This window comes from Protopterus annectens, chromosome 13.part0 (assembly GCF_019279795.1).
Source record: "Protopterus annectens isolate FY-2018-M chromosome 13.part0, PAN1.0, whole genome shotgun sequence".
NCBI classification, from domain to species: Eukaryota; Metazoa; Chordata; order Ceratodontiformes; family Protopteridae; genus Protopterus; species Protopterus annectens.
Window position 1 is genome coordinate 423,912,845 of NC_056747.1, and position 25,258 is coordinate 423,938,102.

At 43.3% G+C, this 25,258-nt stretch overlaps 1 protein-coding gene across 32 annotated transcripts in view; it reads right to left on the reverse strand.

Moving 5' to 3' along the window:
* Window positions 1-25,258, reverse strand: part of LOC122787386 (receptor-type tyrosine-protein phosphatase S-like) — a 3,272,784-nt gene that overhangs the window by 116,156 nt on the left and 3,131,370 nt on the right. For all 32 annotated transcript variants that reach the window (XM_044054059.1, XM_044054057.1, XM_044054056.1 and 29 more), the window contains one exon: window positions 9,931-10,216. In XM_044054059.1, the coding sequence (XP_043909994.1) occupies window positions 9,931-10,216 (286 nt within the window). The remainder of the gene's footprint in view (window positions 1-9,930; window positions 10,217-25,258) is intronic.

Sequence of the window (25,258 nt, forward strand, 5' to 3'; positions counted from 1 at the left end):
TGACAAAATGATTTCGCGCACAGAGGGGGAGATATCTGGAAGCCTGGCTAAAGTTGGAAGTGGAGCAACCAAGCCATGAGCTAGAGAGAGCATAGGGACTGGTGCAGCCCACCCGATTGATGGATCAGGAGGTCTGGAACTAGGTCCAGAGTCCAAGGCTGCTCGAGAAGATAACGATGCAGGAACAGGAACCATATTTGTCGAGGCCAGTAAGGAGCAATGAGAATCATTTTGCAACCCAATACGGTAGCTTTCTGAATTAGCTTCGGGATTAGGGAAAAAGGAGGGAATGCATAAAGAAGTTCCTGAGGCCAATCGTGGACTAGAGCGTCTCTGGGGGAGTGCCCAGGAAGTGGAAGGAGAGAGAAGAAATTGCTGCACTTGCTGTTGAAGGGAGTTACAAAGAGGTCGCAGCAAGGTTGGCCCCATTTGCGGAAGATTTGGTCAGCAACTATCTGGTTCAGAGACCACTCGTGAGGCATGAGAATTGCTCTGCTCAGTCTATCTGCTATGACGTTGGACCTCCCAGGGATGTGCATTGCAATCAGAAACCATTGGGAAGAGATCGCCCACTGCCAGAGTCTGAGTGCTTCTCGACATAGGGGGTAGGACATGGTTCTGCCCTGCTTGTTGATGTACCACACTACAGACATATTGTCCGTTTGAATTGCAATGGTCCTGGTAGGAAGAGAGTCCTGAAGAGCCTGCAACGCTAAGAGCACGGCCCTCATCTCCAAGACATTTATGTGCAGATGGTACTCGTGAGGTTGCCAGGTGCCTTGAACTGTTCTGCCCTGATAATGCCCCCCTCCCAATCAGGGAGGCGTCCGTGATCACCGTAGCAACTGGAGGGGGGGAGAACAAATGGTATGCCGTGGAGCACTGATGTGGAGACCATCCACCATGCAAGGTGCTTCTTGCATGCTTGAGTGATCATAATCATGCAAGACATGGGAAGTTGCTGGAAGGACCACTGGGTGAAAAGAAGCCACTGGAGAATCCTCATGTGAAAATGAGCTAGAGGGACAAGTATGATCGCTGCTGCCATGAGACCCAGAGTTTGAAGGACAAACCTGGCTTGAATTCTTTTGCATGCTAATAAAATCTTCACATGCTGATGAATCACGAACACCCTGTCTGGTGGGAGGCTCACTAACATGTCTTTGGTATTTAAATTTGTGCCTATAAAGACCTGTTCAGTCTGCTGAGATCCAGAATGGGTCTCCAGTCCCCTGTCTTTTTTGGTACCAAAAAGAACCTTGAGTAAATTCCGGATCCTTGTTAGTCTGCTGGGACTTGCTGGATGGCCCTTTTTCTTAGCAGTTTTGAGACTTCTTAAACTGCTTGGTCCCTTAGATTGGGTGGAACGTCTGGAAGGGACTTGTTTGATCTTAAGGGGGCACGAAAGAAGGGAATTCTGTAGCCTCCGGATATGATGGACTGTACCCATTTGTCTTGTGTTATGTCTTGCCAGGCTCTTGGGTACAGCGATAATCTTCCCCCGACTGCCTCCAGAGGTGGGCAGCCAAGCAACCCTTCAGGGATGCTGGAAGGGCTTCTCAGAGAAAGATTCTCTGCTGCCCTGATTTTGCGGACCCCCTCTGCCACGAGGGTGGCGTCTGTTATTGTTCCCTCCTCTGCCCCTGGATGGGAACTCGCCAAGTGTGTCCGGCAAGGCTCCCTGGGATTTCCAGGACCACATCTTTCCACTCTTCTGACCCTTAGGATATGGTCTGGAAGGAGTGGAAAAACGGACTCCTATGGCAGAGAGAGTCTTGCCTTCCTGCTCACACCTGGTAAAGGTATCCTTCACCTGTGATTCAAAGAGAGAAGAACCATCAAAAGGGGTGTTGGTAAAAGACACTCTGAAAGGTTCCGCAAAGTTACATAGCCACATCCAAGTGTGCCTCCTTAGGGCCACGCCTGTGCCTGCGGCTCTACTCGCACCATCGGCTGCATACGAAATGAGCCTCATGGAGGAGTTTACCACTGAATTAAGAGTCACCAGCTGGGAGGCTGCCTTAGCCTGGGCCCCCCTCAGCTGATGGATCTTGGAGGGTATCTCCAAGCTCTTTCAGGAGATCCCTCTGAAGACGGGTAAAGTGGCACAGGTAATTTAGGGACCACATGGAAAAGGTCACTGAAAAGAACATCCGCTTCCCATATCTGTCCATTGTCCTTGACTCCTTGTTAGGGGAATGGACAGATGAAGAAGTTTTAGCCAACTCCTTCTTTGTGGCCGCCTCTACCACCATGGCATCAATGGGGACACCTTTGGTCAAGAACTGTTTATCCTGCGGTGCAGCAATGAATTTGGCAGGTCTTCTAGGGGTCGGTTCCACTGTGTCTGGAGCCGTCCACGCCTTTCGAGCCACCACAGACATCAGTGGGTCGAAAGGCGGAGACACCCAGGAGGTGGAAGGTCGGGATCCAAACGCGTCCAGGAATACCGACTCATCCTCGGAAGGGCTTAGGGCAGTCCAGTTCCCCCTCTGCCTAAGCATGTCAAGGATGTCTGAGAAGGAGACATCTTCAGAGGGGGATCTTGGAGACCCTTCCAAATCCTCTAAGTCAGTATCCGATGTGACAGACTCGGGGGAGTCAACATGCTTCCTCTTGCATTTCCTCTTGCGAGGTGGCTCCTCTAAATGATCAGGGGAGGCCTCGGAAGAGGAGGATACACCCAAGGGGGTGTCCTGGAGCACTAGCACTGGATCCCCACGCTTGAGGTCTGGAAGAGGGGCAGAGGCTGACGCAGGCACCCTAGTGGAGGAGCCGATGGGGTCGATAGTGGGACTGACTCGGGGGGCCAGTACACTTCTCATCACCTCGAAGGTGTCCCTGCCCGGATGCAGAGAGGGCTCCGGTTCCGAAGAAACCAGAACCCCTCCCCGGACCGAGGGGGATGGCTCCGAGGCAGATGTGGGAGCTGAACTCACCTGAGCCAAAGCCCCGAGGAGGAGAGCGGGGTCGGACAAGGGTCCGATGTCCCTCGCCCCTCTGAGCTGATGAGGGAGTCTCGGTGCCCAGATCCCTCCAGGGAAGGTACCATGGAAGGGATCGGAGCCGATGACGGAACCGAAGGAGAGGGTATCGGAGCCGACGGTTCCACGACTCGGACCCCAACGAACTCCGGCTCCGAGCTCATAGGATGAGTCTGAGGAGGAATATCTATAGCTGTGGACGGAGCTGACTCCTGATGAGGGGGGCTGGACAACATTTTGGCTAGGGCCTGCGATTTTAACAGCCTACTGACCACTCTTACCAAGTCATGGTCCGAACGTCTAGAGGACAGAGAAGAGTGGGATGAGTGATGACTACGCTCCGATTGGAGCAAAGGCGACTTCGGAGCTGAACTCATCGACTCCAGAGAAGGAGACCTGGATCCTTTACGACTCTCAGACGGCTCCGAAGAACGTGTCGGAGCCAATTTGGTGGGAGGAATATCGGTTCCGGCCGGAGCAGAGATGGATTGTATAGCTTCACCCAACGACGGCTCCGAACTGGGAGCCAAAGATTTAGGTGGCCTGGAAGATTTCACAGGCTGAGCCTTTGCTGGTGAATCTTGGGGTTTAAGCAAACCCCTCAGAATCAATTTGTTTTTGCACTCCTGCAGGACTCTTGGACATAAAGCATGGCAAATTGAGCAAGAGTCCTGCAGGTGCACAGCACCCAGACAATAAACACAAGAAGTGATGAGGCATCTTCTGACAGCATGAGTCACACTTCTTGAATCCAGATGGTTTAGGATCCTTGAACATCCTGGAAGAAAACCAAGGACAAGAAGCACACACAGAAAGGTTAAGTACTAACCACTAAAAATTGCAGACTACAGTTACGACAACCAAAAAACTACAAGCAGTACTACAAACACTACAGATAACTATCACTAAACACTAACAGTGATACTAAGGAAATTATTATATATATTTATTTATTTATTTATTTTTTTAAAGAAAGATAGAAAGAAAAGGTTATCCTCTAACTAAAACAGAAAACCTTTCTGAGGTAAGGAAAGGGAGAGAAGGGGGGAGGGGAAACTCTCTAACTTAAACGAGTTTCTTGGGGAGATTAATCGGGATCTAGAGAGAACTAACTATAATACAACAGTCTAATTTAACGACTAATTCTGTACTAAAAACTAACAGTTTGACGAGAAAAATACAATAATAATAAAGTTTTATATGACCTGAGCCAGTAGAACAACCTTGCAGCAGAAGTGCCAAACGAGATCTGGGTATCTAGCGCCAGGCATCATGGGATATAGGGGGGCCTCGAACCAGTAAGCAGCTCTCGAGCTCATGAAGATGGCCGAGTCGGAGCAGAGGAGCGGCTCCAAACCCAACCAGCAAGAATGAAGGCGAGATAGACAACTTAACATCATATGTTTTGGGAATGTAATGATTTGGCAGACTTTAAAAATTCCCTGCAGTCTACTCTGTCAGAAATATTGGGTGATCAAACTGGTGTAACTAAGGAAATTATTTTTTTAAGCTGGGATAGGTTCGTAGGTTGGTACTAGGCTATTGGCCCCAGGGCCTATACAAGCCTAGCTATAACAATTCCCTGGCTATTTCTTCCCACAGTATTTACTTCCCTGGACCCCTGTCTAGCAGGGTGACTGACGTGATCCCCGGGGTGAACTTCCTATCTCCCATCCAATCGTCAAGGTTCCTTTTGAAGAGGGCCAAAGAGGCACTCTGCTTGACATGTATGGGCAGTCTATTCCAGAGTCTGGGGAGTCTCTGGGTCAGGAACCTATCCCTCCAGCATGTTTTGTTCATCATAACAAGGTTTAGATCCCTGGAGCGTGTCTCTCTGAAGGATTGGGATTTCTTTAAGTGTAGCATGTCCAGCAGCTCTGGGTTTGACATGGCCTTGTATGTTAAGCAGAGATCGTCTCTGAGTAGACGATATGCGACAGAGTACAGGTGGAGTTATTTTTAGATGGTCAACATAGGGCATCTGCTTTAGGCCTGTGATTCTTTTAGCGAGGTATTTTTGTGGCCTTTCCAGTTGTTGCAAACGTCTTGAGAGGTACATACCAAATGGGGTGTTGTATTCTATATTGGGTCTAATGAGGGATGAGTACAGTGGGACAATGACCTCCTTTTTTGTGGATGAAAAGCCCTTACTGATGAGGTGTGCCACATAGAAGGATTTCCTGACTGTTGTGGAGATGTGGTTATCGAAGGTAAGACCACTGTCCACCTGTGTCCCTAAGTCTCTTATCACACTTTCGGTGTTTAGTGTACTGCCAACTATGTGGTAATTCATAGGTACTTGTTTTTTCCCAAAGGGGATAACTATACATTTCTTGGCATTGAGCCTGAGCCCATGGCTCTGGCACCAAGCATCTGTTTCTGTAAGGCCCTTTTGTAGAATATCCACATCATTTGGGGATTCAATAATGGCTCCCAGTTTGCAGTCATCTGCAAACTTTGTTAGCCAGAGGCCCTTAGTGTTGGCCTGTACTTCAGAGAAGTAGATGCCAAACAAGAGCGGTCCCAGGACTGAACCCTGAGGTACTCCACTTGTCACTTGTCTGGAGCTGGCTTTGGAGTCGGCTAGTTTTACAGTGTGGGTTCTGTCAGTAAGCCAGTTGGCAACCCATCGAGTGACTTAGGGATTAATGCCCAGCTTAGTACGTTTATCTATGATTCCAGAGTGGGGGATGGTGCTGAAGGCCTTGGCGAGGTCCAGATACACTGTGTGGACCACCTTACCCTTCTCCACGGCTCTGGAGACTGATTGGAAGAAGTCAATCAGGTTCAGGAGACAAGAGTGGTCCTTCATGAACCCAAACTGCATGGGGTCCAGTGTTTGAAAGTTGCCAATGTCTTTGTTTATAGGTACTATGAAAATACGTTGTACAGCCTTGCAGATCAGGCTCATCAGACTGATGGGGTAGTACTGCCCAGGTTCCAAGGTGGATCCCCCCTTGTGGAGTGGGATAACTGTAGCTGTGCGCCACTCAGTGGTACAAAGCCTGAGGTGAGACTATGATTGCTGTATGCTGTATTCTTAGCTTTGGAGAGTGCATTTTTTACCTGTGTGGCCGTTATTACCGGAATTTGTCAATCTTTCAGTATTGAGATGGGCCCTTTAGGGGGTGGGAGGGGGGTGAAGTTTGCACTGAATCGATCTGACAGGATATTGGCAATATCCTTGGGATCAGTATATTTAATGCCATTCTGTTGTAGCTCAGAGCAGATCTGAGCATTGCCATTTAGATTCTTGACATAGCTATAGAATGTCTTGTGGCTGTCTTTGGAATCTTTGGCAATTTTATATTCATAACTAGCTTTGGAGGGTTTTATGAGGGATGTCAGCTTCTTACTGAGGCTGGTAAGGGAGTTTTTTGCATCCTGGGATTTTCCTCTTTTCTTCAACAGTTTCTTCCTTTTGTTGTAAAGTTTGTTTATGGCAGGGGACCACCAGATTGGCTTCCTTTTTCTGGAGAAGAGTGTCTTGGTTCTATTGGGGATGGCATGATTCATGCATGAGTGGATGTGGTCATATGATGCCTTAGTGTAGGATTCAGCAGTCGAACTTTCAGTTCCCATTCTGCATGGGTGTCAAGAAGTTTGTCACTTCTGACTTGAGTAGCATGACGTTGACTTTGGAGAAGTTTTTTATGGAGGTGGGGGTAGGATGTGGATGACAAGGGTGATTAGCTTATGATCAGACCTGACCAATGAGGGGTTGACCATAGGTGTGGAGCATCGATTTCCCATGCTGGTAATGACCAGGTCTAGGATACTGGAGCCCCTGGTGGGACTAAGGATTAGTTGATCGAGGGCATTGGAATTTATGAACTCCAAGAACTGTTGGGCAAAGGTGTTGGTACATGAGTAGTTTTCCCAGTTAATGGCAGGTAAGTTGAAATCACCCAGTATTAGGGTGTTGGGTTGTATCTTAATATTTTCCAGTATGTTTAGAAAGGTGTAGTGAGAATCTTGGGGCATAGTGGGGGATCTGCAGCAAGTTACAGTTTAGATTGCAGTCTTACCTAGTGTTAGTTGCACCTGGATAATTTCAGACGCATTGTGTTGGGCAACTAGCCTGGTGTTGTGAATATCCTTGGTGAATATGGACACTTCTCCACCTTTAGTGTTTCAGTTCTGGTTTGGTGGCCGAAAAGTGTGGTAAGAGTTATAGCCTGGTATTGCAGGTGTGCTCTCTGGAGCCTTGAACCAGGTCTCAGTTATTGCACAGATATCGATGTTCTCCATTTTTAGGAGTGCCTCGAGAGAATGCATTTTGAGGTTTAGATTTCTAGCATTGAGTAGCATAACCTTCAGATTTTGCATGCTTGTACCTGTTACGGTAGTGGTTTTGTCCTTTGAACTTTTTTCCTAAAAAAGGCACTATACGGGTGGCAAGAGCTTTAGCCAGTAACCTGAATCACAGGGGTGACAGGTGCACACCATCTCTGGCAAAGCATCGTGGTCTGTCGATCATGTCGTCCCAGGCAGACAGATACTGGATCCTCTTTAAATGACACCAGAACCTTAGACAATTGTTGAAGTCAATCACTTTGTCCTTATACTGTGGTATCATTCTGGGCAAAGGCAGGATGCTACTCAGGGCTAGGGTCATACCTGCCTGGGCCACATGATCTGAGAGCTCTTCCATGTCTCTTTTCATGTAGTCCAGGGAGGTACATCTCAAATCGTTCACTCCAACATGGACAATAACAGAGTCATATTTGTACTGTTGTGGAGTGACTTGAGTCCATGCGTTATGTGGTGGATCCTGGCACCAGACAGACAGCTGACTGTAATTTTCACCTTGTTTAGCCTGGTGAGTGGGACATCAGTGTGCCTGACTATAGTGTCACCTACAACTTAATTGTTGGGTATGTTGTCTAGCCTTAGGGGCTGTTGTTGGGTGGCACACTGGTGTTGTGAGCTATGTGACACTTTGGTTGTGAATTGTGTTTGTTTGCATTTCAGCTTTGGAGGTCCTTGTTGCTTGGGCAGGTTACTGTTAAGGGCCTCCACATATGTGGGTTTAGTGTTGCTATGTGTGGGTGTTGGTGGTGTGGGTTTAGTGTTGCTATGTGTTGTTTGAGGTGTAGTGCGGAGGTGTTAACCTTCTCATCTTGACTGTCTAGCACAATCTTGGCTGGAGAGAGCTTTGCTTCCAGTTTGGCTATTAAGTGCATCTCTCGCAGGTTGTAGTGTTGGGTGGTAGGAGGAGATGGCTGTCTGTGTGCATGAGGCAATTGCTGCACACAGTACACAGTGTTGCTCAGACCTGGCAGATGCCAGGTAGCACGGCAGCAAAAGATTGGCTGATAATGAGTGCAGCTAGAAAATGGTGTGTGTGGAAGCCTGTTTATCACTGGGTTGAGAGCTACTCATCCCACACTGATACGGCATTCTTCAGCCGTAACAATTAGGAATGTTATAGCAAAAAACTCCCTCACCTCACCAGAATTATAATCCATCAACAACCACCCCCCCTTCCTGTTATTATTGCTGAACGGCTGATGCAACAGGTACACAAAAGGGATGATTAGTCATTAGATGGTTGCTGATGGTCTAAAAAAATGGAAAAAAAATCCATCATTTCCATCTGAGAAGCCCTGTGGATACATACCATCTTTCTTGCCAGGTAGATGGCAGGTGACACAACAGCAGTGTACAGAGATATTAGTCATTGCAAGGCACTACCACTATATCTTATGAAACTCTGTAAATAAATAAAACTTTGTAAATGTAAGCTAGCCACCCTGCCCAATATACTACTGCAGTATACGCCGCTGCAAAATCATCCATGCTAGTGGGAGGTGGGGCAGCTCTGGTTCAACAAACAGGTGACACATAGTGGGGACACTAGGTGTTCACCTAGTGTGGTGCCGACCTGGCCATGCCTGTGCTGCCATTACTGCAATCTGACTAAGTAGATGAGGAGAACTTGGTATGGGTGGGTGTACTTCCCCTCAGAAACCTGCAATTCCAAATCAGAGGAATTGCTGAGGGGGTGCTTCCAAATGGAGAAGGTAGGCCGCTCCCACGGCCAGCAAGCTAGATTACTCATTACTATGCAATTCTCACTGGAAAAAAGAAAACTGACAATGATTCCTGGGCAGGAAAAATGGGCCACAGGGATCCTGTCTAGCTCAGGAATACATGCCTATCATTCCTCTGGAGCAAATGGGTTAACTACTAGGTCCTGGGTGGGAAGCAAAAAGAACTGGCATATAAACTAGTCAATAATACAGGAACTATGCTATATACACAGCTTCATCTTGTGCATTCAAAGGAATGTCTGATCCACCTCGTTTGCAGTCCAAGAGGAAGTCTTAAATTTACCAATCTGCATGTAAAACAATCAACATGCTTCTGATGCCAGATACTGCCAGCCAAAAATGCACAATCTCACATACTTGTAATTGCTAGCGTAGTTGTGAAATTATCTAGTTTACTTAACTAATGAAAAAAAAACATCCAAATTGCAGTTTCATTCAAGAAAAGATGTCCAAAATCAGTTTTCTGTAGAAGCAATACCCCCACCCAAAGCCCGCTGCATCTTTTATACTCTTCTATTTAATACAATTAACTCACAGGTCACTTCATCAAAGGGTGAAAAGAAAAAAAAACTGTTTTAAATGTTCTGTCTTTAGCTATCTTTCATAGCTGTAACATAACTTGGAGTTCATGTAATCTGTTGTCAGCCAACCAGTCTAATTCTGCTATACATAATCCTTTATTCTCCATAAACAGAGGGACTACTGCCATCACATTTATCTTTCCACTGACAAAACAAAACTGCAGTTGCAGTACTGTTCTCCATCCACTGACATAATAGCACTGCAGCTACAATTTCCTTTACCTTCAATGACATGCAGGATGCTAAAGCAGTTAACTTGCATTTGCCATTCAGGTGCTAAGATAAATGCTTTGCTGAATTTTCCCTTACCTTAAATTCCAGCTCCATCCCTGTGACATGCTCCCCTGTTTCGACTTGAGCCAGTCTCTGTATGTAGGTGTACAAGTTCCTGGCTGGTACCTCTGTGTTGCCACAGGCGACTGCTTCCAGTAAAGCATCATGAATAAAACTATACTGGTCTTCTGTCTGGACCATGTAGTTCCTCTGTGACCTCATTAATGTCACATGACCATAAATATCAACTGTCTTCTCATGTTTTATTCGCTCTAGCATAGCATCAATTACAATGAAACAACCAGTGCGTCCCACTCCAGCGCTGGAAGAAAAAGAGAGCTAAAGTCAATCATTTGTGTAAAAACTTAAATGATCCTATTTGCATGAAAGGCAACCTTTCATTGTCAAGTTTTTAGTGCCTTCATTCATCTTCTGCATTAATCAGGCTTCAGTTGTTGATTTCAAATTTTACTTCTGCTGCACATCTCTACTATTAACTGTTAATAAAACAGAAAAGCTATTTTTTGTAACATAATACAATTTTGTGACTTTGAAAACTGACAGGGTGTCACAAAACCTATGAACTTCACCTGCTTTGCTATAGCTTAGTTACAAACATGCAGGTATTCAACAGACATGAAAAAGTTTTAGACCATGACTGTGAGCTCATGGATGAGTCTGTTCTTAGCAGTTATGCCGATTCAGCAAGAGGATACATTTTAATGGCACTATCACTCTATCTTTTCTTCCATCCCCAGATATGAATTTTAAAACCATATGTAAGCTATTAAGTATTACATTACTGTCACTTGCCCTAGCATTTTTTTTAGTTAATGAGTCCCTCAGTTCCTTAAGTACAAATTTCTCTTCCCTAGTACCCTGTGCCCTCTTCATTTCACTGCACAATACTCTGAACTGGTATATGTCTGTAACACACGTAAAACTGAACTCATCTCCAACTAGTTAAAATACATATTTAAAGTCATAATTCAATATTAAAGAGACTGACCAGCTGCCAAATCTCAGGTAGCTTGGCTATTCTGGTTGTAAAGATAATGGATTTTAAACAACTGGTTTCCCATGAAAGAAATCCATTTCCTTAGCTTAAAAGTCAGTAAATACCATCTCAGTCATACAAGCATTAAATACATAAAATGAATGTGTTGAAATTTGTTCTTACTAGATGTTCACTACTGAGGATACAAAATAAACCAAAAAAACTCTACAATAGAAACAAATGAAAATCAATCATAGTATTTACAACAAGCTCAATACTGACTTTCCAGAATTCATAAATAACAGTTCAGTGGTGTGGCAAATTATCCTAACAACTAGTACACAACATCCCTTTTATTAAACAGCTTATTAAATTCTAAAAGACATGCATTCATTTAACAGAGCTGAAAGGAGGGGCTAGTTACATAACTCCAGTTATGAAGAAAATACGGTTGAGTAAAATCTTATAACAGTAGATGTCCATCCCTTCACTGTTGCACTACTGTTGAACTAAAAGGATCCCCTGACAAGGGTAGCCCTATGTCCAGCCAGTATACCAAAGCCTTAGGTTTTTAAGAAGGATGTTGTGCTCCCCACTTTTAGCATAGGGCATAAAGGTACCTACCTCAGAACTGAAAAGCCTCAGGAAGAACAACAGTCCAAGAAGAAAAAAGGTGGAACATGTGCATCCAGAAAGGAAAAGGAGTGGTGAGAAAAAGGGGAAGGAGGGAGGGAGCAAATACTGCAACAGTGAAGGGAAGGGCATCTACTGTTATGGTAAGAGTTTACACAACTGTACTATGCCCTTCCATAGCACTGTTGCAGTACTCCTTATTAAAAGGAGAGTACAAAAGCTCGAGAGGAAACTTGGGAGAAGGAAGGACCAGCAGAGCTCTCAAGGAAGTCATGCAGGATAGCCCTAGAAATCCAGCTCTCGCCTTGGAAACCACATCCACCTTGTGATGTTTAGTAAAAGTAGTCCAAGTAGTAGCCTCAAGGATGGAATTGGTATCCAATCCATTGTAAAAAAGCATGAGAGGAAGCCACACCCCTGGTAGAATGAGCCTTTACAGAAGCAGAAAGGCTCTTCCTATGAAAGGAGTAACAAAACAAAATGGCCTTAGAAATCCAAGAAAAATGATTTGCTTAGAAACAGCCAACCCCAGAGATCTTAACATATAACCAAAGGCAGTAGCTGTAGAAGAAGCATCAGTTACATCATAACTACATTTAATAGAATGATCGGCCACTTGACAAGAGGAGTCCAACAAGGAGAGGGATAAAACCTTACCCTCAGAATCAGGAAAGTCAGAAATAACCTGATAAGCCTGAGAGAGAACAGCTAAAACATACCTGATCATATGGGTCTGGTAGTTAACAGCATGGAAGACCGTGGTAGGAACATTTACACCTTTTTGACCAACCTTTCCATGGCAAGATTGTCTTTGTCAGAAGGAAGTAATTTAGTACAAGGCAAAAGTTTGGAAGGTTTGTCAGAAGAAACAGAGACAACAGAGGCGTGAGCAAAAGGACATTTGTAAAGAAATTTACAATCATCAGGCACCTTATAAAACCTATCAGATTTTTTAGGGGCTGGGGCCTGGGAATCAGGACCCTGAGAAGCTGCTGAAAAAGTGTCTAACAAGGCAGCAAGGACAGCAGGGACAGCCAAAGCCTTAGTAGACTACATTTGGAGGAGTTCATAATACCTCTTCTGGCCATCAGAAAGTGGGGTATAGTCCCATTTAAAAAAGTCCATAATACAAGAGATAGTACCCACAAAGGAAAGTTCTTCAAAGGGAGAATTTAGACTAATGGAGTCCTAAAGGAGAAGGAATCTGAGAGGAATAAGCCAAAAACTCTTCTCCAGAATCCTGCTCCCTATGCCTCTTAAAAGGAGTAGATGACCACGAGGTAGGGGTGGGGGTTGGCGGCAGGAAAAGAAACCCGCTTGGGGGGGGGGCTTCAAGGCCATGAGAACATTAAGCAACCCCTGTGTAAAATCCTACCATTCATGCTGAGGAACCTTAGGAGCAGGGCAAATATGTTTTGTTTTCTGCTTCTTTTTCAAAGGGACATCAGCCCTAAAGATCTTAAGAAGTTCAGACCCTTGCTGATAATCAGTGTAGTGGGAATCTCCTCCCTAACAAGAATCTGCGGAACACCTATTGGTCCCTCAGATCAGCTGTGGTTCCCTATCAACATCTGTAGCACATGTCTGCAGAGCCTCTGAGGACGTGGGAGAAGCTAGATCCATGCTAGCCTTCGAAATGGTAGTGGCAAAGGAATCCAACAGCATAACTGGACAATCTTCTGGGCTTTAACCAGCCTTGAGGGAGATGCTCAGGGAATAGGTACAGCAGCCAAATCTGACCAAACTTTTTTGGTCGTCTTCTTGGCAGATGGCGGACCCTTGAGTAGGGATGATTCCACCATCGCACCCTGCACCAACAACTTAACACGCTGGTTCTCTAGGTAGATAGACAAGGTGGAAAGATGACTATGAAGAATCTTAGGGACAAATGCTTGAAAAATCGGGCATGATGTATGGGTCCTGAGAAACACCAAAGCAAAACAAACACTGCTTGTGATGGTCCTTATGGGGAATAGGTCTCCCACACTGACAGTTTCCCTTTCTGGATGACGTAACCTCGCAACAAAAAGAAAAAGGACAAGATAAGAAGAAAACCCCCTATGGGGCACTTATCTGAAATCATTTTTTTAACCAGCAGAAACAAAGGAGTGTTCAGACCGATGATTGAAGATGGTGTTCGGACTGGCGGCAAACAAGTTCTGAGGCAGGTACATCCATATGTCACCTTTATGCCCTAAGCCGAGATTGAAAAGCATATGTGTGACGTAAGATGTCATTCTGAAAAAACCTAAGGCTCTTTTATACTGACCAGACGTAGGGCTACCCTTGTCAGGGGATCCCTTATGTAAGGAAAACTGCAACAGTGATATGAAAGGACATCTGACCTTTTTATAGTGGTCTCTGTCATATTGTATTGGTAATTTGTGTGATATGCAATATTTTGGGAAATATTTTGATATAACTACATTAAAGTAAGAAGAAAATTGACCTGAAATGCAAAAGCTTGCATAAAGCAGCATCCATAAATTTTGTTCTCTATGCCAAATTTCAAGAAAGTGAAAAATATGTACACTACTGATTTACAGCAAAAACACAAATGAGGTTGGTGAAACTTAACTGTTATATGCATTTCAAACACACTGTTTGCTAAAACATGTTTCATTATAATTGCTCTCTTGTTATCTTCACAAGGATTAGTGCATGCTCTGGATAATTATTGAGATGTGATCATGGTATCAAGTGTCTGCAGTTCTAAATTTTGAACACATTTTATAAATAAAAATTCTGAACAAATTTTATAATTACTGAATCTTTCAGAAAACAAATTACAGTGAATCAGAGCTGTCACACACTTCATTTCTTAAAGTCCACACATTTTAAAATGTGTTTATAAAGGCTGTCATCTTAGACTCTAAAATAAAAAGATATTTCTGATCAACAGCATCAAAACAAGTTCTTGAAACTGAATGCAGCTATTGAAAATTATAAAATTATTTAAAAGCCACAGGGAATGACTATAACAGATCTCTAACTTAGTTTACCATTGACCCTTGAATGCCAGTATGAAAGACAGCTGAAAGCTTTATTATTGTTACCACCCCATACTAGTACTAGACAGAAATAAAAAAAGAGATACATATTTCCTGCATATGCAACAATTAGAATGTCCACATATTTTCAGTAACTTGTTCAGCTTTGTAATTGCTACTAAAAAAAATTAAGTAAACAAACACCCAGATCACTGGACTGCAGGAAAACCAGCTTGTAAGAGTTTATCGAAATTTAATACTGACAGCTTACTAAATGAAATACTGTGATATCAAAAAAATATAAAAAAAATGTTCACATGTTAAAACATGGATAGTCTTCAGTTCGATAATATGATAACCAACGTTTCGGACACAAGAGTGCTTTGTGTGTGTGTGTTTTACAGGGATGACTAGTTCGCTTGCTTAAAATTGGTTTAACTGGAATTCTTTTAAACTAGCAGCAAGCAAGTCCCTTCAGAGGTTGTTCACTAACTTAAAAGGGTAACCAATCTTCCCATTTCTTTTCTTTTTTTAATAATTTATTTTTCATCTCAAGCTTAGCACAGAATTGGCAACCCTGTTATCACCTACAGCCACCGTAGCTCTGTGCCCCAAACTACTGTTAATAAATCGATGGTATAGAAGTTCTTATCAGCATAAATAGCCAGGATATGGACTGCGAGGTTTGACCTGGGACAATGAAGGGAATTTCCTGTTAAACTTTATCTCCAACCATACTACTGTGGGTACTTCATCCAGGTAGGGCAGTAATCATTTAAAGGGTTCATAGCTACATACCTAAGCAATCAGTCTACAGACTATTATAAGCCTAGCCAAAAAAAGACAATGTCCGGAAGTCAGACTCAAACCCCGTACCTTGTGTCTGTACATCAGCCCCTCCCTCCCACCAACTCCACCCCTCAGTAAGTTTAGGCTTAAATGGAAGGTGAGACCCAGCCAAGTAAAGGTGGCATTAGTTCAACCCCTCTGTGCAAAGCAATGAATAAGAAAGCAAGTCACAGATCACAGGAAACTCAGTTCTACCCTGTTCAAGCTGTACTGAAAATGCCAAGAATACTAGTTAAACCTTAGCTGTCTGTGGTGTACAAAGGAGCAAAATGTCTATATCGCTGTAATGGCTTTTCAAAGTTAATCAGACCACATAGAAACATATCAGTCTCTACTTTTTTTAATTTAACAATCAAGATTTACAGTTTTCCTGTAAAACATTTTCCCGCATGCATTTTTTCCAGTCCATCATTAAGAGGGATTTTTTAGGATTGTACTAAAGCACATATGCAGAAATTATCTTCTCCAGTGTTACAACAGTTGAGTTAGTAATGAACTTCCAAATTACAAGAGCAGGATACATGGATGAAAACTGCATGTGGAATATACAGTTTTCAGACAAGTGATTGTGACGGCCGTGCAATGGCCCAGCAATCAACGAGCCTCAATCCTCTCCACTAACACCAGAGAGGTCATCTCCTAAGGAGGAAAGGATAACTAATACACTCAGTAAAGTACAATTTCCCTTAAGTGCACACAGAGATCACAGTCAGTCTGGGGTTGGCTGCTCCCTTGCTCACCAGGTACCCAATAAGACTCCTCACTGGAACAGCTATAGGGTCCAGGTCTCAGCCTAACTTGGCAAGCTAGCACCTCCAGTACCCTCTCTGTCCAACCAGCGCTTTGTGTCCCTGCCCAAGTAGCTGATACCACACACACACACACACACACACACACACACACACACACACACACACACACACACACACACACACACACACACACACTTTGAGATAAGTATTTCTACACTTCACAGACACTCCTGGGAAAGGCTGACACAGATTCTCCTGCTGTGCTCCTTTACCTAGACTATACGGTAGTAATTACTGCCTGGTACCACCCAGTTAATAATATCAGCTACTAAAAGGCCCTTAAAAGGGTGTCCAATAATACTGTGCAATATTAATATCCAATGGTAATGCGACTATACAGTCTAAGGCTTATTGGAAGGGCTTAGACAGTAAACTCTATAAATATATAATGTACGCTAAACCATACTTCATCTCTACACAAAGCAGCCACAGGTAGAAGGTTTTAAAAATATTTAATAATAAATAATTAAAACACATGACAAAACTACTACACCACAGTGATATCTAAGAGTTCATAGATCACACAGAAACTTAAAGTAATACAGTAGGACAGTCTGGTTTCATAGAAAAATGCCTAATTAATCTTTACTAGCTTTAACTATTCCTACAAGATAGCACAGTGCTAAAAGCTTACATGTGAGCATAAGCAGAGTGCTGATAAGTTAGATGCCCAGATCAAAATGTCTCAGGTCTTTTGTCAGAAATAGTATTTAAACATTACTAACAAACATGTCTCTAAGGCCCTCCCAAAATTACATCATTTTTGACACTTAGGTTTTCCCAGTATTCATATTGCATCATCTTAACACCTGGTCTGATTTCTCAGGCCACAAACTGCATTATTTAGCAATCTAACACCTCCTCAGAAACTTACAACAATACAAGACATTTCACATGTATATACTAACAGAAACTAAAGCAATAAAAGCACCTTCCACATCTAAATTCTAGTCATAAACTTTAGCCTTAGAACAAAGGGCATGAAATCTTCATCCAGCCACCCTCGGGCCAAATTCTAACATGAAAGGATACAACATGCTTCACTGGGCCAGTAGAGTGCAATGTTGTCACATATTTTGCAGTTACACATTTCACAGTGTTTTCTTACATTTAAAAACACAAGCCTGTACTTTACATTTATTTATACAGTTGATAGAATTAGATATTGAATTCTATTTGACTAGGATGGCAGCCTTCGGCATCTCTCCCCAGTTGTCACAGTGACCAATATACATTTTTCTCAGAAAGGTCTCTACAAAAAGGCCCTGACTCCAGAAACACAAAAGAAAGAGGTGGGGCCCCTTGAAATGTGGTAGTGCGGGACTACAACAAAAAAGTAAAGTTTTGTACCTACCATAAATGTAGATGTTCGAGTGTACACCCTGCTGCAGTCATCACACTTGGGTTATCCTGTCGTCAGGCGGTCCCCGCAGTCGGCCAAAATTCCAAAGTCTTGGTCCGGCATCGGTTGCTGTCGCTTCTTCCCTGACGTCAGTGTGCCAGGGGTATATATAATGTATCCAACGCCATTTTCTTCAGTTTTTCTTGCCCCAGATGTCAGGTGCCCCCAAAAAGGTGATCAGTAATTTTTGCACAAACACAAAATCCCTCCAGCTATAAGCAAATACATCAGGAAGGTATTGTAGAGATTTTAGCCAGTTAGATCAGAGGGGATGGAGGGAGGGTAACCTGGACTGCAGCAGGGTGTACACTCGGACATCTACATTTATGGTAGGTATAAAACTGTACTATGTTCATCGTGTTACCCTGGTGCAGTCATCACTTGGGTAGATTTCCAAAGCTAAGGATGGGTGGAGGAGTTATAGAGGGTTAGAGGAGGCTAGAAGGCCCTGCAGAACTGCAGTGGCAAAGCCAGCTCTAGTCTTAGAGTAAAGTAGTAAGTGATAGTGTTTGGTAAAGGTGTGTACTGAACTCCAAGTTGCAGCTTCCAAAATCTCCTTGGTAGGAACCCCCCTGAGGAAGGCTGTAGATGTAGCTGTTGCCCTGGTAGAGTGGGGCCTAATGGTAGCAGGAACTGGTTTTCCATGGTATAGCAAAAACTAATGCAATGACCTATCCATTTGGAAATGGTTTGTTTTGATATGGCCTTCCCTTGTGAAGCTGTAGCATAGGATACAAAGAGCTGGTCAGATTTTCTGAAAGCCTTAGTTTTATCCAAGTAGTAACAAAGTTGCCTGTGAATGTCCAAGGAATGCAGGAGTCTTTCTTCTTTGTTCTGTGGATTTGGGAAGAAGGTGGGTAAGTGGATGGTTTGATTTAAAGCCACACTGGAAAACACCTTAGGCATGAAGAAAGGATTAGTTCGTAGAGAAACTCTGTCTTGATGGAAAATGAGGAAAGGTTCCACTGCCATTAGTGCCTGCAGCTCTGAGACTCTTCTAGCTGAAGTTATTGCTAGCAGCAGGGCAGTCTTCCATGATAGAAACTGTAGATCTGCAGAGAAAGCTGGTTCAAATGGAGGTAGCGTAAGTTTTTCCAGAACAAAATTGAGGTCCCATGTTGGTGTAGGTGCTCTCCTGGGGGGCCTAATGTTTTTTGCCCCTCTGAGGAATTGCCTTAGAAGTGGATGCGAAAATAAGGGTGGATCCGTGTTGTAGTGGGCTGAAATAGCTGATGCATGGATTTTAATGGAAGAAAAGAAAGTCCTTTGTGCAACATCTCAGTTAAATACTGTAGAATCTGAGGCATGTGAGGCTGAAGTGTGTTTTGGCCTTTAGCTTGGTTCCAGGCGCAAAACCTTTTCCATTTATCCGAATAGGCCTTCCTGGTGCTGGGCCTCCTAGCTTCCAGAATAACATCCATAACTGCTTGGGAAAGAGGAGCTGGCTGGATGCTTAGGTGATTTGCCATGCAGCCAGATTTAAGGTTTTGAGCTGGCTGTGAAGAATCTGATTGTTTTGCTGTGTGAGCAAATGGGCAATTTATGGTAAAATCCAAGGTGGGCCCTGGGCCATATTCCTCAATAGTGAGTACCAGTGCTGGCATGGCCAGCCTGGGGCGATGAGCATCAGTCGTGGTCTCTCCTTTCAGACTTTCAGAAGCACATTTGTGAGGAGAGGCAATGGAGGGAAGGCATATACTGTCAGGTTTTTTCCAACTGAATGAGAGTGCGTCCACTTTCCAAGCTTGTTGGTGAAATGTCCTTGTACAAAATTTTGTTAGTTGATAGTTTTGAGGACTGGCAAACAGGTCTATGTCTGGAAGGCCCCATTTCTGAGTTATCATTGCAAATACTTGTGGATCCAGTTTCCACTCGTGGGGGGGTCCATGATGTTTCTGCTGAGGTCGTCTGCCAATGTGTTCTTTTTTCCTGGCAGGAATTGAGCTTGTAACTGAACTTGGTAAGCCAGAGCTGTGTTCCACAAGGTCATTGCTTGCCTGCATAGAGGGTAGGAGTGTGTACCCCCTTGTTTGTTTATGTACCACATTACTGTGGTGTTGTCCATCCTTACTGTAAGTTGTCCTGGATGTAATAGATTCTTGAAGGCTGTCAGAGCATTCTGTACAGCTAGCATCTCTTTTTGATTGATGTGCAGATTCCTTTGATCTGCAGTCCATACGCCTTGAACGCACTGTCCTACCATGTGTGCCCCCCAGGCGTAGTCCGATGCATCTGTTGTCATAGTTTGCCTGGCTGGGGGCAAGGTGAAAGGCTGACCCTTGTTGAGGTGACATGCCTGTGACCACCATAGAAACTCCTGTTGTAGGCAGGGAATGAGAGATATCATTGTGTTCAAGCTATGGCTGTGTTGAGACCATACGCTTTTTAGGTACCACTGTAATTTCCTCATATGCAGCTTTGCAAATGGTATTAGTAGTATGCAAGATGCCATGAAGCCCAAGGCCTGCAGGATTTTTCTTGCAGGTAGTTGGGTCTTGGTTGCCATTGTTTTGAAATATTGAGTCAGTTGCAGTTTTTTTGTCTGGCGTCAGATAAGCCTTTTGGGCTGTTGTATTCAAGCTGGCACCCAGGAATGTCATGCTTTGTGAGGGTACTAGTTTTGATTTCTTTTCGTTTACTGTGTACCCCAGGCAACTTAGAAGATGTTTTACAAAAGCCAGATGTTGTAAGAGGATGCCCTTGCTTTCTGCTTGGATGAGGCAGTCGTCCAGGTAAGGGTATATTTGAATTCCTCTTTGTCTGCAGTATGCAATTACTGGTGCCAGGCATCTTGTGAAGACCCTGGGCGCAGTAGATAAGCCAAAGGGCAGTGCAGAGAATTGGTAATGGATTGAACCTGCAATGAAACGGAGGTATCTTCTGCAACTTTGTCTGAAAGGGACATGTAGGTATGCCTCCTTGAGGTCCAACGTTACTAGCCATGCTTTCTTGCCCAACATGGGAAGAAGCTGCTGTAGTGTTAGCATCTTGAATTTGGGTACTTGTAAGAAGGTGTTTAGAACTGAAAGGTCCAGAATTGGTCTCCAGGCATTGTCCTTTCTGGGAACTAGAAAGAGTCTTGAGTAAAATCCTTGGCCTTGCTCTGGAGTAGGTACCAGTTGAATGGCTCTCATTGTCCATGAGAGCTGTAATTTGTTTTTGTGCCTCTGCCCATTGATTTTGTGGCAGGTTTGGCATTCCTCTTTTCATTGGCAAGGTGTGAAAATGGAATCTGTATCCTCGTGAAATTATGTCTAGGACCCATTTGTCCTTTGTGAAAATGTGCCAGTTGTCTGAAAAAAGAGCGAGTTTTCCTCCCAAGGGGGCTGCCAAGAGAGTGTTGCTTGGCCAGATGAGGTGCAAGTCATTGAGTTTGCCTTCTGGTAGTTTGGGACCCGTCTTCTCCTCCCTTCTGTGTTGCAGTGCCCCATTGTCGAGGTTTGTACTGGGCTTGTGGTTGTCCTCTGCCTCTTGGATGTCTGTATTTACCCCTCTCTGTGGTCTGTCAGTAGCTGGAAAGGACCAATTTTTTGTTGGTCAAATTCTACTGAAGCGAGGGGGCTGTACCTGTAGAAAATCTTTTACTGTCTGCATAGATTTTGCCTTATCCTCCATTTTCTTTAAGGCTTCTTCTGCTTTAACTCCAAAAAGAACATCCTGCTGTAAGGGAGCATCCAGAAGCTTTGCTTTAACATGATCAGGCAGTTTGTTCCTTTAACCAAGCATGCCTACATATAACAGACCCAGTGACAGCTGCTCTGCAGGAAGCCTCCAAAGAATCAAAACCACATTGTAAAGTATGTTTGCCCACCTGTTCAGTTGCATGTAACAGATACTGCATTTCTTTCAATTCAGACTGTTGAGGGAGTGTGCTCATTTTTTGTTTTAACTGAGACATTAGAAATTGCTGATATTTTAGCATATGAAATTGGCAATTTAGTGCCCTCATAGCTAGAGTGGCTGAGGTGTAAACCTATTTCCCCCACCTGTCTAGTGCTCTGGAGTCCCTTTCAGAGGGTACAGGATTTGTTTGCCATAGAAGCCTTAGCCCCTTTGGGACTCTGGGAGATAGTCTCTAGATCAGCAACAGGGCTTTTATAAAGGAATTTGTGGGAATCAGGCACTCTATAGTATCTGTCAGGTTTGGCTGGAGCAGGAGGCAGAGAATCTGGGTTCAAACTGGATTCTAAGTAAACATCATCCACAATATCTAAAACTGGGGGGATGGCAAGTGGTCTGTGCTGGGGGAGTAAAAGAAACTCTCTGAGCCTTTTCTTTGAGTCAGAGTAGTCCTGACCTTCCCAGTGAAAATGTTCCCTCATAGTGTGTAAATTTTCCCCAAAGGAGTAGACTTCAGGAGGAGAAGCTGAGGGAATAGAATCCTCAGCATCAGAATCTTCATAAGGGGAGGAGGAGGAATCTTGGTCCTCAGAGGAGCCTGAGGAAATAGACACTTGTTCAGAGGAGGCATAATCTTCCTCTTGTCTAGGCCTTTTGTCGGGTGGGGGTTGGGAACCCCTGATTAAGGAGATCAAATCTTCAGCCATTTTGAGCATCTGTTTCTTAAGCATGGGGCCTTGAACTGGAGACTGAAGTGCAGTCTTTTTAGGTTTAATAGGAGTCTTAGTCTTAGGATACGTTTTAAGGTGAGCGTCGTCGGTCTGAAGACGCCTTCAGAAACCGAAGGTGTTTCTGCAGCACCGACATCTTTATCCGCAGTGTCGTCGGTAGGGGCTAAACAAAATGGCTGCGTCGGCCTAGTACTCAACGCCAAAAGCTCTGAAGCGGTCTCGGGTTCCAGATCTGCGGCAGTCAGGGGCTGCGTCGGAGCCTCACTGAAGACCGGTGAACCGGAGACCGGACCAGCCAAGGCCTCGGAGTCTGGCTTGGGTCTAGGCTGCCTGTCCTTGTGTTTTTTTGTGCACGCCGGTAGTCGGTTGCTCCGACAGCATAGTGTAGTTAAAATTTCTACCGAAGTAGTGTCGTGTGAAATCAAAGCGTCTTTTTATAGTACGCTTATTAAACCTAGCACAAAAACGACAACCAGTGACGTTGTGGTCTGGACTTGGCAAGGTATGCAGTAAGAATGAAAATCCTTATGAGGTATTTGCTTCCCACAAGAAATACAATTGTTAACTTTTTCTGACATCAGTCTGAGGCAAGAAAAGTTTCCCCAACGTGGTACTTAGCTTTATTGAAGACTTCGGATCTGAAATTCGATTTTGAAAATCTCAGGAGTCGACCGACCAGCACTTGTGAACTGCTTCTGCTTCGGGCACCGCGCGGCAAGAAAGACTGAAGAAAATGGCGTCAGATGCATTATATATACCCCTGGCACACTGACGTCAGGGAAGAAGTGACAGCAACCGACGCCGGACCAAGACTTTGGAATTCCGGCCGACTGCGGGACCACCTGACGACAGGATAACCCAAGTGTGATGACTGCAGCAGGGTAACATGATGAACATCTCTTAATTTGCTATTTAATGTCAATGCGATGTTTTATGCAATACCTGAATTTGTACTTTTATTGCATGCTGGATCATCCTACGACTGCTAAAATGCTGATAAGTACATCAAAATCTAAGCATATAAGATTTGGAAGACAAACTGAAAGGTGAATACTTAATACAGCACACACTGATTAAATCTACAGAGTCATTTAAGGATCTGGATATATGGGTAGATCCAGCTTTGAGTTTTTCTAATAGTATCAACCAACTGGATAATGATAACTATAAAACTATAGGTTATATAAAAAGATTTATAAAGTCTAGGAAATCAGAAATGATGATGTCATTGCTTGTTAGTTACATTAGACCCAAAGTTTAATATGGGATAACAATATGGAAACCTTATAAGAAAACAAACATGAGTAAAGTGGGAAGAGTACAGCTGAAATATACCAAGGGCATCCATGGATGTGAAAATTTAAGTTATTATGAAAGACTAAAATATCTAAACTTGTACAGTGTCTCTCACAATTATCTAAGAGAAGATCTTACTCAAGAATATATCAGGTAACTATCTCTGGGAATGTTTGGGATTATCAAAAAGTGCTAGAGAATTATCAGACAACCTATGTAGAAGATTAATAAAAGCCGAAAAAAGTAGAAGGTTAATAAAAGCCAAAAAGAAAAATGTTAATAAGACTCAAAAAGCAAGGTTAATAAAAGCCAAAAAGTCAGAAGTCTGATAAAACAAATGAACACAGTAATTAGGACTGTTCATAGAGATCCATGCGATATAACAGAAGTAAACAGGGTATATTACTGTGCAGCTAAATTAATAACTGATAAAGTTCTACCACAAGAACACAGGGTAGTGAGGGGAAAGGAAGGGGAGAAATCGAATACCATCATGGAAGTATCGAATAGAGAAAACTATAAAGCATTTAAGACAAGAATTGTTACTGTTAGAAAACTACATAAGAGGGAATAGATCAACACAAATACTAAGAATGAGAGATGTGATAAAGTAATGCGCAATATTAGAAGAGACCAGAATCTATCATGCACTATCGCAAATAAACTAAAAATTTCAGCACAGGTGGAAAAACGTAGGAGATACGAAGATAAATATAAAGGAAAAGTACAAAATAAGCAATTTATTGATGACCCAAAAAGGTTTTATAGAGAACTGGGAAACAAGGTAAAAGGAATTGAAAAACCGCCAAAAAAAGAAGAATTAGATACATTTTGGAGAAGTATCTATGAAGATCCTGTGGAACATAAAGATGCTAAATGGATAGAAAATAAAAGAAGGAATAAGAAGTTTAATGGTGCAGGATATGAAATGGGATGAAGTAACAGCCAGAGAGATTGATATAAAGTTAAGAAAAGCCTGTAACTGGAAAACCCCAGGCCCAGATGCAATACCTAATTTCTAGTTAAAAGTATTAACATCTTTGCACGAAGATTTAGCCATGAGTAAGAACCATTTATATGCGCACCCAGAACAGACACCAACCGGGCTAACAACAGGAAAAAACAATGCTCCTACTTAAGAGTGAATCTGTAAGCTACCCTAAAAATTATAGACCAATAACTTGCCTTCTGACGACGTATAAATTATACATGGGAAATGATGCTGACAGAGTTTATAGTCATTTAGAAGAAAACTCAATTATGGCAGTAGAACAAAAGGGCAATAAAAGAAAATCATATGGAACAAAAGATCATTTGTTGTTAAATAAAGTTATAGTGGAGAACTGTAAAAAGGGGAAGAATCCAAGTATGGCATGGATTGACTACAAAAAAGGCATTTGATAGTATCCCTCATTCATGGATAAAACAGTGCTTAAAAGATACACCCCACACTGATAGACTACATTACAGTGACCATGAAACAGTGGCATACCACTTTGCAATTAAGCCATGATAAAGGACAAATTATTATCTCAGGGATAAAAATTCAAAGGGGTATATTCAAGGGTGACTGTCACTGTTGCTATTTTGCCTTATACTTAACCCATTAAGCTGTTTACTCAACAGCTTAGGCCATGGCTATAACTTAGCTCCCAGAAAACAACAAAGTGTAAAGACTTCTCACCTTCTCTTTGTCAATGATTTGAAGCTGTGCGACGAACTGAAAGCACAACTTCAGGTTGTCAAATTTTTTTTAGATGATATAAGAATGTAATTTGGTCTTGATAAATGTGCAAAAGCAACTTTAAAGCAGG